Source organism: Pyrus communis, chromosome 14 (genome assembly GCF_963583255.1).
Source record: "Pyrus communis chromosome 14, drPyrComm1.1, whole genome shotgun sequence".
In the NCBI taxonomy this organism is placed as follows: Eukaryota; Viridiplantae; Streptophyta; class Magnoliopsida; order Rosales; family Rosaceae; genus Pyrus; species Pyrus communis.
In genome coordinates this window covers 24672035-24684987 of record NC_084816.1, presented here as the reverse complement: position 1 = coordinate 24684987, position 12953 = coordinate 24672035, and the positions used below count along the sequence as shown (strand labels likewise).

At 36.0% G+C, this 12953-nt stretch overlaps 2 protein-coding genes across 4 annotated transcripts; both read left to right on the top strand.

The window, feature by feature from the left end:
• The first annotated feature begins 630 nt into the window (after nt 1-630).
• LOC137714864 (NADH dehydrogenase [ubiquinone] iron-sulfur protein 5-B-like) lies at nt 631-3177 on the top strand. The gene is made up of 2 exons (XM_068454022.1): nt 631-867; nt 2886-3177. Exons 1-2 carry the CDS (start codon nt 718-720, stop codon nt 2985-2987), a joined length of 252 nt encoding a protein of 83 aa, XP_068310123.1. The 5' UTR covers nt 631-717; the 3' UTR covers nt 2988-3177.
• A 1335-nt stretch (nt 3178-4512) lies between these two features.
• LOC137714863 (serine/arginine-rich-splicing factor SR34-like) lies at nt 4513-9156 on the top strand. 3 transcript variants are annotated; one of them, XM_068454019.1, is made up of 14 exons: nt 4513-4638; nt 4933-5026; nt 5386-5451; nt 5532-5606; nt 5684-5792; nt 5878-5924; nt 6018-6075; nt 6526-6575; nt 6735-6791; nt 6887-7008; nt 7094-7195; nt 8323-8356; nt 8655-8761; nt 8923-9156. In XM_068454019.1, exons 2-14 carry the CDS (start codon nt 4937-4939, stop codon nt 8924-8926), a joined length of 921 nt encoding a protein of 306 aa, XP_068310120.1. In that variant the 5' UTR covers nt 4513-4638; nt 4933-4936; the 3' UTR covers nt 8927-9156. The 3 variants fall into 3 exon arrangements, with proteins under 3 accessions (XP_068310120.1, XP_068310122.1, XP_068310121.1); XM_068454021.1 differs by lacking the exons at nt 8323-8356; nt 8655-8761; nt 8923-9156 and adding exons at nt 7686-7770; nt 7861-8316; XM_068454020.1 differs by lacking the exons at nt 8323-8356; nt 8655-8761; nt 8923-9156 and adding an exon at nt 7686-8316.
• Nucleotides 9157-12953: the final 3797 nt, after the last annotated feature.

Genomic DNA, 12953 nt, shown 5'->3' with positions numbered 1-12953 from the left:
ACTTATAAAAGTTAAATAATTTCTCCTGTTAATTTGTTACCATTTTCATTCTTATTCCTTAACTAAAATAATAATACCATTTTCATTCTTTTACCAATTTAATTTCTCCAATTAACTTGTTACCATTTTCATTCTTATTCCTTAACTAAAATAAAAGATACCATTTTCATTCTCTTACAGATTTAATTTATTCAATTAATTTGTTACAATTTTCATTCTTATTTCTTTGCTAATCAATTTTTTACCCCATTAACTTAATTAGGGATGTCTCTTAACACGAAGACACATTGATTCGACGAACCTCTAAATTTTCTATTACATGCTCTATTTGAGTATAGTAATAATATTAATCAAGGGTCATTTAGTATAACGGTCTAATGGTATTTCTTTTTACTTGTAAATGAGAGATCTTAAATTCGATTCTCGCTAAATACAAATTTAAACCACATGATCAAGAGTCAATTACAAAACAATTCAATTTCAGTAGCAAAAAAAAAAAAAAAAAAAGATTCATTTTCGACCGCCCATTTACACAAACAATACGAGATCGACGGACGTGATCAACTGAGTAACTAATTTTTTTCTTTATTTTTGAAGGACTATTTTTTACAGGCGAAAAGCGAACCAACCTCCACAACCGCTGATCACTCTTGACCTCCATCAACCGTCGATACAACCGATTTTCGATTTTCGATCCGCCGCCGCGCGAGAGAAGAAATGGCATCGGGGTGGGGAATCACCGGCAACAAGGGGCGGTGCTACGATTTCTGGGTCGACTTCAGCGAGTGCATGTCTCGCTGCCGTGAGCCCAAGGACTGTGTCCTCCTCCGCGAAGACTACCTCGAGTGCCTCCACCACTCCAAAGAGGTCGGTCAATTTCTCTTCCTATTAATTAACTTTTGTTTATCTCATTTCTAATATCACTCTGATCGTTTGTATTATTGTTGATTAATTATTCGTTAATCTAGCTCAGGTGTGTTTAATTTGAGCTCTGGTTTTCCTCAATTGATTTACTGTTCCTCCGATGCGTGTTTCGAGCTTGCTGTAGATAATGTGGTGTTTAAACCCTAGAAATCAATTGCCAGCTGAATTCCAAGTCTTCATTGCACGAGCTAATTTAGGGTTTTCTAAAGATTGATTTTATGATTAGGGTTTCGCTTATTACATCTTGTTCATTTTCCAAGTTGCATTTGGGGATTTAAGTGTTAGTGTCCTGAATGGGTTGGCTGTTGTGAAGATTAAGGAGAACTATACCTTTTTTCTGGTTCGAAGGGGAGGGAGACAAGTAGAATTGTTCCTGGAAAACGAGAAGTAAGTATGCAGAAGAACGGCGTTGCTTATGCATTGTGCATAATAGCTTTTGAAAACATTTCATACGACATTGTTTTCGTTAGGCATTTAACTTTAAGGAGTTAATTGCAAAGGTTAAATGAGTTTTTCTTTTATTTAGGAGGTTGACCAGTTATTTTCATGGGTGTTTTGTTTAATAGAATGAATGGCTCATCTTCATTTGGATCCTTTTGTATTGACTAGAGAAACAACTTACGGCCTGTTTGATAACCATTTTGATTTTTAGTTTTCTATTTTTCATTTTTTGTGATATAGATAGAGGCAAGGTATGTGGGAGAGAGGAGAAACGAAGAAAGGCGGATGGAATGTAAAACTTAGAACTAAAAACAAAAAGCAAAATGGTTATCAAACCTTATATCAGTAAGGGTTATCAAGGAAATATGAGCCTTACATCATTGAAATCAGCTTTGAGGAGTGTCGTAAGCCATGAATTAACTTGAGGATGAATCAAGTAGCAGTGGTCTTACATTGCAATAGTCACTAGTCAGTCCTCTTTTCTTGTCTATTTCTCCAATTATTTGGATGGGGACTTACATTGTTTTCAGCTTCTTTTTCGGTTTTTATATTCTTCACCTTTTAGTAAGCATTTAAACTGTAGAATTGGTTGGGGATAGTATTGAGTCTAAGTGCACGATAAAATGCTATGTCTCTCCTATCAAAGTTAGAGCAAAAGTATGAAGATAAAGGTCCACATATCAACTCTTTGGGTGATAGAAACCTAGGAGTTGCTTGTGTTTACTTTTTATGTTGTGTATGGCTGACTCCAAGTGATAAGTCTGCTGTGCTTTTTTTCGTTATTGTAAATCACATTATATTTTAGATTTCCGCCTCTACAATAATTCAATTTTATGTCATATGTTGAGTTCAATGACTCTCTACACCTTTCAGTTGCATCCTAAGAATAGGAGGTTAAACGTAATAGCAAAATGACAACACAGAAAGCATAAAGAGTATAATTCGAACAAAAGTATCTTCTACAGAGTTATGCTCTATCACCAGAGGTTCATCGGAGAAGGGAAAATGTCAAAAAAATAACTGAGTGAATTCATATTATCATCTTAGCTTCTTTTTTTCTTTCAATATGTGGTAATTAATGAGTAGGGTGAGGAGAACATCATACCTAGGTATGTTGCATAGCGAGACGAGAAGCTACATAGCGTATTCCCTGATTTCAGTGACATTTGTAACTTTTTATTCAAGTTTGCATTATCATCTCTCACACTATTAACTCTCCCAGTCAAGGTAACAGTCTTATTCAATGGTTTTGTTTTATTGCATCCATGTGTCATTCGTCGATGGCGCTGAACAAGTATGCGAGTTTGCAATTTAGGAATGTAGTTCAGCTTAGAAAGACATAACACGATATCACACATGGTCTTTACAGAGAGGAGGTTTTGGTCAAATTCCCCAGGTGTTTTATGTAATCAAATAATATAACTTGATGCGTATCTACATGAATACAGATTCTTTTTGTCTTGGATTCAATTGTTAATACTGATTCATGCCATGGTTTATCTGCATGTCTATTACTGCAGTTTCAACGAAGGAATCGTATTTACAAGGAGGAGCAACGTAAAATCAGGGCAGCTGCACGGGCCAAGGAGGGTGGGGAGGTTGATAAGCATCACCATCCGTAGCAGAAATCGATCTTATCCTTCAAACTGAAGAAGTAATAAGTACGTGGAGAACGGATGTCGTAATTTTGTCCAAACTTGTCCTTTTACTTGTTTATGAATGTGTGCCTCATTGGTTTATGCAAATAAGGTTTTGCTTGCAGTATGTGGAATATAAACCCGATTCCTTTTTAAACTCTTCATTTTTTTCTTCTATATTCCGGGAAATTGTTGTTACGGGCTGAAATGGATTTGTTCGTTTGAATTCTCTGGTGCTTTGTTAACTACACTTAAATTCTTTAGATTCTGAAAAAGTTTGAGGTAAATTTAGAATATTTTGCGTATTTTAAAAACAATGGAAGCCAGATAGCAATTTTTAAATACAGTTCGTATGTTGTTTTTAAAAGTTGCTTTAATAAAAAAAGGGATTTGAGTCTTTAATAAATATTTTCAATTCTTATAATACTCTCTTTAGTTATCAAAATTGACATTGTTTAACCTTTTACTTCTATTGATTACCTCATTTACCCCTACAAACACTAACCTTACACAGCCACTGTCATTATTACCACCATTGTTGCCGCCACAACTGCTGCCATTGTTGCTGCCACCGCTCCTACCACCATTATTACCTCTACGCCCCAACCACCACACCCCACATTTGCCACTGCTGCCACCATCACCATCACCGCACTCGTAACCGCTGCCATCGCCACCACCTTTACTGCCATGTCCAATTTTGTAGCAAACTCTCATAGTTCAAAGCGCAGCTCCTAAGTCTCTCATAGTTCAAAGCGCATCTCCTAAGTAATTTACTCAATTATATCACTTTTATATTAAAGTTACCAAATATTTTTACATTTCTTTTCATACTCACAAACTTTTTAATATACAATTTATCAAACATTTAACTTTTTTATTTCACAATTGATTATATTTTTTTCTTAAACTACAACAATCCCACACTTGTCCTTAAGCACAAACCTGCAACGTCATGGTTCGTTTTGAAGAATTTTTAACCAAATAAACTAGAGATTTTTTATAATGCTTTAGAGTATGGTGCTTTGAGATTTTTTTGGTTAAAATTAAAAAAATTAAAATCTAAGTGGTATATTCACCGGAATATTCTTTTTTTTTAAGAACTATTCACCGGAGTATAGGACCATAAAACTTTTGAAGTACATACTACAAAGTACAAAGACAAGTTCTTGTTGGTATTGAGAATGCTTAAACTACATCCGCACGAGAAATTTTTAGTTGTGATGAAAACATAAGTGGTACACCACGTGTTTTAATAGGAATGGTGGGAAATTTTATTTTTTAAGTTATTAATTTTTTAGCACATATATCTCACAATTTGTATAGTGACACGTGATGTACAACCCTGTGTACCAGTTATACTGAAAAATATCTTCATCCGCACGTTTGGTGTATACTATTTGGTCCCACGTGAGTTTCAACGGTCCAGATACAAAAAGGAGCAACCCGATAACGATCAGGCGGTTTAAATTAATAATTAAAACAGAGTCGTATATATTTGCCGTACTCAGCGCAACAGGTTATCCGAACCATAATTTTATTTGGTAGCTCCCAAAACGTTCTCTCCAATTTCAAAACCCTAATCCTCCAGCTCCAGCCCTTTCTGCTTCGCTGCGATCCCCAATTTTCATCGGAGGTAATATAAATTAAAACCCTACCCTAATCCTTTTCGTTTTTGATTTCGCTTCACAAGGATCGAAGTACAATAGAAATCGAAATCGAAATTTTGTTTTAATTATATTTTCCATGATTCTCGTTGACTGATGTCAAATTTTTTTAAGAACGCTGTGATTTGAAATTTTTTTTTTTTTTTTTTCAATTGAATGCCTTTTATCTAAGCAAATAGGATCCTTGAAGATTTCGATTTGCTCACAGTGGATGAAATTTTATATATCCGAATTTCCAATGGGTTTGTTTGTTTCTTTATCAGGACAATGAGCAGTCGGAGTATGAGCAGAACTCTCTATGTTGGGAATCTGCCCGGCGATATACGCGAGAGAGAGGTGGAAGATTTGTTTTTCAAGGTAATTCGATCTGTTGCAGCTTGAATTGATATGCCGATGCGTAATATTTATGCGGTTTTTGGATGAAATTATTATTTGGAATGCTTGACTGTACTTGTCCGTGTAGAAGTAGAACTATGCATTGATCGATTTAGTTAAGTTGTTTAAAACAAACAGAATTTTGAAATTAAGAATCGAGTTTTTTTTTTTTTACTTTTTGCTAAACCTGTTTAATATTCGTATTATATTTTTCGGGTGTGAACGATGGTATTGTAGGGCTGGTGTTACTGATGGTTATAACGTCTTCTAAAGATTCTAAACAATAAGATTTACAATAATAGTCATCAGTTGACTGACTGAAGTTCTAATCTTTTCCGCAGTATGGACGCATAGCTCATATTGACCTGAAGGTCCCCCCAAGGCCTCCTGGTTATGCATTTGTTGAGGTGAGAGTCCTTAACTACTTTCTTTAATTTGTTTACTTATGTTTTATTTATTCTGTGTTTAAATAAGTTATTTGGTACAGTTTGAAGACTCTCGTGATGCTGAAGATGCACTCCGTGGTCGTGATGGCTATGATTTTGATGGGCATCGTTTAAGAGTAGGTTATTATTTTTACATTCCACGGTACCTGTTGTACTTTGGCTAAACATTGTATTCTGATGTATAACTCTGTAGGTTGAACTTGCACATGGAGGGCGTGGGCATTCATCTTCTTCAGATCGTCATAGTAATTATAGTGGTGGTCGAGGTGGACGTGGGATGTCCAGGCGCTCAGATTATCGTGGTGTGTATTTCATTTGATATATTTTGTGCTGTTTTATATATGGTAGGATGCACCTGATATATTTGTAAACCTGCTCTGCCCACAGTGTTAGTCAGTGAACTTCCCCCTTCCGCTTCATGGCAAGATCTTAAGGTGTGCTATTGTATTAAGGTTTTTTCATTATTTATTGTTCCTTGGTGTGTCAACTGTCACTGCATATCTGACACATGCGATGCATTTATTCAGGATCATATGCGACGGGCGGGAGATGTCTGTTTTTCCCAAGTTTTTCGTGATGGTAGTGGTAAGTTGCTTTTCATATTCAAGGGTATTCCTTCGCTGTCATGTACGTAATATTGTGGCAAAGTTAGTATCAGAAACAATTGCGTGGATATTTTTTTTTCCACTGTCAAAAGGTGGATGCTCTTGCAAGAAATAATATGTTAGAAACTTAGAATGAGCATATTCAAGTTCCTACACAGCTTTATAGAATTTCCAGTTTTTCTCATACTGTCTCCTGCTAAATTTTGGTGATCTGGCTGGTTTTGTCTTGTTGGTGACTAAAAAGAATTCATAATACATGGTATGAATAAAAGTTGTTCAGTGGTTCATAGTGCTTCTCAACCAGATTTCAGACTGTTTTTGGGATATACGCTACTATTTCATATGGTGTTATTTCAAAAGTGTAATCCTAAGACCTAGCTCATGAGACATCAGAATTTGATTTAGCTTTTGTCCTATGCCTTTTTATTAGGCACAACAGGGATTGTAGACTACACAAACTTAGAAGATATGAAGTATGCGGTAAGTCCTTTTACTTTCTCTCTCCAGAGTCCAGACATTCATATTTTCTGTGACCTTCTATGGAGCATGGGTACTAGGTTATTGAATATTGCTTTTTCAATATGTCGATGTGTCTGAAGCGTCTATAGAATCTCAAACTTCATAAATAATTTCCTGCAGATCAAAAAGCTTGATGGCTCGGAGTTCCGAAATGCTTTTGACCGCCAATCTGTTCGCGTATGAATCTTACAAGCTGAAAATTTATTTTCTTTCCTCCTGTATCTTTGTTTATTTTTTGTTAACTTTATTTATTGTCTCATTTTGTTACACAGGTGAGGGAATATGATGCGAAGAGGGACTCGTCTAGGAGCCCTAGTCGCGGTCGATCTCATTCAAGAGGCAGGAGCTATAGTCGCAGTCGTAGTCCAAGTTATGGCCGGGGCAGAAGCAGGAGGTTTGACCATTGTTAATTACACGATTCTGTAGATGTGGGGACTAACATTTCTATTTTATGTTCTTACTTTTACATCTGATTACAGCAAGTCTCCAAAAACCAAATCTTCACGCCTCTCACCCGCTAGATCTCGATCAAGATCTGCTTCTCTCCCCCGTTCGCGATCAAGGTCTCGCTCTCCATCAGGGTATGTGTTATTTTTTTTCAATTAGTCATCTACCTATGGTTTGTTGATGTTCATTTCGTCTGGGTTTTCATGGGTTCGCGAGGTGAACAATGATGGAGATTATTATTACAATAATATATCTTTCCAGTCTATTTGATACTTCTGCATACTAACATTTTGTAGTTGTGCTATCAAATTGGTGACTCTACGTTATTGAAATTTAACCAATCACACTGTGTCAACAGTCGTAACTACTGACTCAGATCAACTGGGTCATTGAATGTGGAGTAATTCTAAAGATTAGGCGTGCTCCATTTTGCGTAGAATCGAATGTCGTCTTGCAGTTGTAAAGTATGAATTATGTTCTTTGGGCTGCAATATTTTCCTGTTGCTGCATTCCATTATTTCTTGCTCAGCGGTTGGGGTTGCCAAGAAAGAGTCAGATATCCACCTAGTTTTTATTTTCTTTCCCTTTTTGCTCGCATGAAAATTACCTTTGTTTTTCTTTTAGATATGGATATATGCGGCGAACTGGGGATTGGATATTAGGATCTTGATTGGATAAGGTCAATTGCTTACAACTCTTTTATATGGAGGTATGCTGTTATTTAGATAGGCAGCTTTGCAAAACCTTCACGGTGCCTCTGTTCTAATGCTTTTGGCATTTAAATGTCCATGGGTGCTAGATTGGGAACAATGGAGGTCTTGGATTGCACTAGTAAAGCTGGATATCTGTGAACTAAGTGCCATTGGGATTTGGAAGTCATCGTCAATGAGCAGTAGAGACAATTTGATTTTCGTTTCCTGCTCCAACATTTTGCCAAGCTAATAGGTCGCACTATCTGGATATCCTGGATTCTTGTGTTACAGTAGGGAAGAATGCTCCTCTTGTTTCCACTGGTGTCTTAAAAATAACTATATCCCTATTTTTTTTCACATATTTTTTCTGATTTTCTGATCTGTTTTGGCGGGGATATAATCAATTGTTTCGTCCATTTTTTCCTTATTGGTGTGCTAAATGTTTAAATCTTTTTCTTCTATCCTTATCGTATATGGTAACTTCACACGGAAGAGGCATCAAAGACCTTGGATCAAATTGGTAAAAGGAACATGGTTATTAAATTCGGTTGTTTCTGGAACTTTTGCAGATCACGATCAAGAAGCAGATCTCCAGTGCCTTCGGTAAGTGTTATTTTTGTAATATTGTTTCATTCAAAAAAAATAAAAAATAAATAAATCTTTTGTTAGTTGCCCCATTTTCAATAGGTTTTTGTATTCTGGCGTTAAACTAGGATATTATCAAGGCTTGTTTGACATTTTTGTACTATGATAGTGATGAAGCCTAATGTTTATAAAGTTTGGCTAGCAGTTGATTTGATTTCTCCTTTACTAATAATGGCCTCTCTGGATTTCGTATCATAACTGCAATTGGATTACGGCTCTTTGGCCCTTTATAATTTTGTTTCTTTGTCATAATCAGAAACGCATAAGTAAAAGCCCGAGGAAGCACATTAGTAAAAGTCCAAAGAAGCGTAGTGCCAGCAGGAGTCCAATCCGGAGCAGGAGCAGGAGCAAGAGTTTGTCACGGTATCATTCTTGAGCATTATATTTTCTGTTGTTAGTGTCATCATTGTCGCACCATCTTCTTCTCCACGCAACACATTGTCCACGAATTGCTCTTGCTTTGTGATCATTGAAGTTACATTCAACGATTCATTCTAGATTGTGATTGCAATTGTTTTTGACAGGTGATATGATGCTATCCCTGACCTGAAGTTATCGCTTGGGGCACGTTTTACCATCTTTGTTAAAGGACTGGAATTCGGGCGACTTTTATTTAGCGGACTTTTAAGTTTACGGATGGATTCGTTTTTAAAATCGTTGTGTCTGTTACATTGTTTATTGTGGCGAACTGTTGTTTAACTGAAACTGGTGTTTTACCATCTTTGCACTTTGTAATGCATTTGAGATTTTTAGCTACATTTTTGCTTGAAGTTTCATCATCTCCCTAATGCTTCGTTCATCTTTCCCCGTAGTAATGCAGTCTAGCGGATGCGTGCTAAATTTAGGTGCAATGGGGATGACAAAATACCTTGTTCAGCTGGTCTGGCTCACGTCTGCCTGATTTTGATCTATTTTAAGATGCATTATGGTGCGTCAAGTGATTAAGAAAGTGTTGGCGGAGAGACTCGTGATATTCACACTAGAGGTGTATCGGACGAGTAATTCTTTTTTTGAATGCGTAGCAAGCGTCAATCGACGAGTGATGTTGCACTGTGTTTTGGTTGCAAGGGAGAATCTCTCGCATTGTAGTGACGGTGATATGAAATGACATGAAGAGATGCAAACTGGCGGTGCAATCTGCGGAAAATAGTAATCCTCGGAGTGGCCCTTTTCGTTTGGTGTTATGCCATTCAAAACTTTTGCCCATTGTGAGAAAACGACAGCGTTCTGATTTGTGGACTCAAATTTCCTACATCTAACAACCACATTCCACCATAGGGGAGAGGGATCGTAGCCACAGGTGGGTGGGTCTATGAAATACAGAATCCAATGAAACAATATTATTATTTATAGAGGTCCAATATAATTTTTCGAGAAAACACAATACTATATTATTATTTTCGTCTACATCTTTATGCCAAAATACACACTCAGACCAACTTCAACTTTTCGAGTAAGTTTCAAAATTGCCTCCTATTCTCCCCAAAAAACATTCCAACCTTTGACCTAAAATTAAGTTATGGGCTAAAACTATATTTTTAAGTTAAAATCTTCATAAAATTAAGGGTAAAGTATAAAAAACTACCTCAACTATTGGGATCACGACAGTTTCATACCTCATCTTTTAAAATTGACAATGTCATACCGCATCTTACGAATTTGTGACAATGTCATACCTCCGTCAATTTTTCTGTTAGTTTTTCTGTTAAATGCTGACGTGGCAAGAGACGGGACCACTTTCTATTAAAAAATTATTAAAAACTAAAAAAAATATTTAATTTTTTTAAATATTAAAATAATAAATAAAAGTAAAATTAAAAAAAAAAGGGTAAAGTACAAAAAACTACCTCAACTATTGGGGTCACGACAGTTTCATACCTCATCTTTTAAAATTGACAATGTCATACCGCATCTTACGAATTTGTGACAATGTCATACCTCAGTCAATTTTTCTGTTAGTTTTTACGTTAAGTGCTAACGTAATATTTTTTAAATATTAAAATAATAATAAAAAGCAGAAAAAAAACCCTCATTTCGTCCCTCCCCTCCCCCCTCCTCTCTCCTCTCCCCATCTTCATCTTCTTCCCCCACTTGCAAATCCCAACAAAAAAAAAAAAAAAAATCCAATTTGTCTTCCCCCCACACCCACACTCAATTTCCCCACACCCACACTCTTCTTCTCCCTCCTGCAACCCAGAAGAAGAAAAAAAACCCAGATCCCGTCGGCGAGAAGATAGGTGAGAAGAGAAGGTGGAGGATGGGTCGGAAGAGGATGTAGAGAATGGATGAAAGTGGTGGATTTGGGGTTTGATGGGTTTTCAAATTTTTTTTTTTTTTCCTTCTTTTTTTCCTCTTCTTCTTCTTCTTCTTCTTCTTCTTCCGCAGGGGAGTTGATGGTCTTAAAAAAAAATAAAAAAAATTTCCTTCCTCCTTTTTTTCCTCTTCTTCTTCTTCTTCTTCTTCCTCCTTCTCCTTCTTCTTCTTCCGTAGGGGGGTGTTGCTGGGTTTTCAAATTTTTTTTTATTTTTTCTTCCTCTTCTTCTTCTTCCTCCTTCTCTTTCTCCCTTCTTCTTCTTCCGCGCCAACAGGGGGAATTTTTATTTTTTTTTTCCTTCCTCCTTTTTTTCCTCTTCTTTTTCTTCTTCCTCCTCCTCCTCCTCCTTCTCCTTCTTGTTCTTCCGCAAAGGGGTTGTTGGGTTTTCAAAAATTTTTTATTTTTTTTATTTTTTTGGGTTTACAGGTGGGGGGAAGAAAATGAAGATGGGAAGAAGAGAGGGGAGGGGGGAGGGGGGGAGGGGGGGAGGGGGGAGGGGAGGGACGAACTGATGGTTTTTTTTTTTTTTTTTTCCTTTGCTTTTTATTATTATTTTAATATTTAAAAAATATTAAATAATTGTTTTTTAGTTTTTAATAATTTTTTAATAGAAAGTATGTCCCGAATCAAGTCACGTGAGCACTTAACAAAAAAACTAACAGAAAAATTGATGGAGGTATGACATTGTCACAAATTTGTAAGATGCGGTATGACATTATCAATTTTAAAAGATGAGGTATGAAACTGTCGTGACCCCAATAGTTGAGGTAATTTTTTGTACTTTACCTTTTTTTTTTAATTTTACTTTTATTTATTATTTTAATATTTAAAAAATATTAAATATTTTTTTTTGTTTTTAATAATATTTTATTAATTTTTTAATAGAAAGTGGTCCCCATCTCTTGCCACGTCAGCATTTAACAGAAAAACTAATAGAAAAATTGACGGAGGTATGACATTGTCACAAATTCGTAGGATGCGGTATGACATTGTCAATTTTAAAAGATGAGGTATGAAACTGTCGTGACCTCAATAGTTGAGGTAGTTTTTTGTACTTTACCCTAAAATTAAATTAGGATAGTGTACATAATTTTTTTTTTTTTTTTTTTAAATTTACTTGAAAAAAATTAGCCTAAAAATATTTAAGTTAGACGATCCAGCTAGTTAGGTATGAAATCCAAATATTTAAGTTAGACGATCCAGCTAGTTAGATATTCACACAAGAGGTGTATCGTACGAGTAATTCTTTTTTCAAATGCGTAGCAAGCGTCAATCGACGAGTAATGTCGCACTGTGTTTTGGTTGCAAGGGAGAATCTCTCGCATTGTAGTGACGGTGATATGAAATGACATGAAGAGATGCAAACTGGCGGTGCAATCTGCGGAAAATAGTAATCCTCGGAGTGGCCTTTTTCGTTTGGTGTTATGCCATTCAAAACTTTTGCCCGTTGTGTGAAAACGACAGCGTTCTGATTTGTGGACTCAAATTTCCTACATCTAACAACCACATTCCACCGTAGGGGAGAGGGATTGTAGCCACAGGTGGGTGGGTCTATGAAATACAGAATCCAATGAAATAATATTATTATTTATAGAGGTTCAATATAATTTTTCGAAAAAACACAATACTATATTATTATTTTCGTCCACATCTTTATGCCAAAATATACACACTCCGACCAACTTCAACTCTTCGAGTAAGTTTCAAAATTCACCTACTATTCCCCTCAAAAACACCCCAACCTTTGACCTAAAATTGAGTTATGGGCTAAAACTCAAAAATTGGCCAAATTCCGAGCGCGCCCGCCCCCCCCCCCCCCCCCCCCCCCCCCCCCCCAACTTTTCCAAAACAAACAGCAAGGGTACCCACCCATGTGGGCAAGTCGGGGAAGATACATGAGCCCAATGGCTCTTCATTTCATCTAACGGTGTAGAGCAACACACCGTTGGTTCCATCCAATGGTTTAGATTTAAACTTTGTTAACTTCTAATTTTATATTTATAAATTTATTGAATCCAACGGCTGATATCTAATATGATCAAATCCAACGGTAAAAAAAAAGATCTAACAACCCAGATTTAAATCCAATGGCTAAAATAATTTTAAAAAATTACTTAACTCAAACTTCACCCAAATTTAGTGATTTTTTAATATTTATTGGAATCTAAATATTTTTAGGTTAAAATCTTCATAAAATTAAATTAGGATAGTGTACATAATTTTTTTTTTTTAATTTACTTG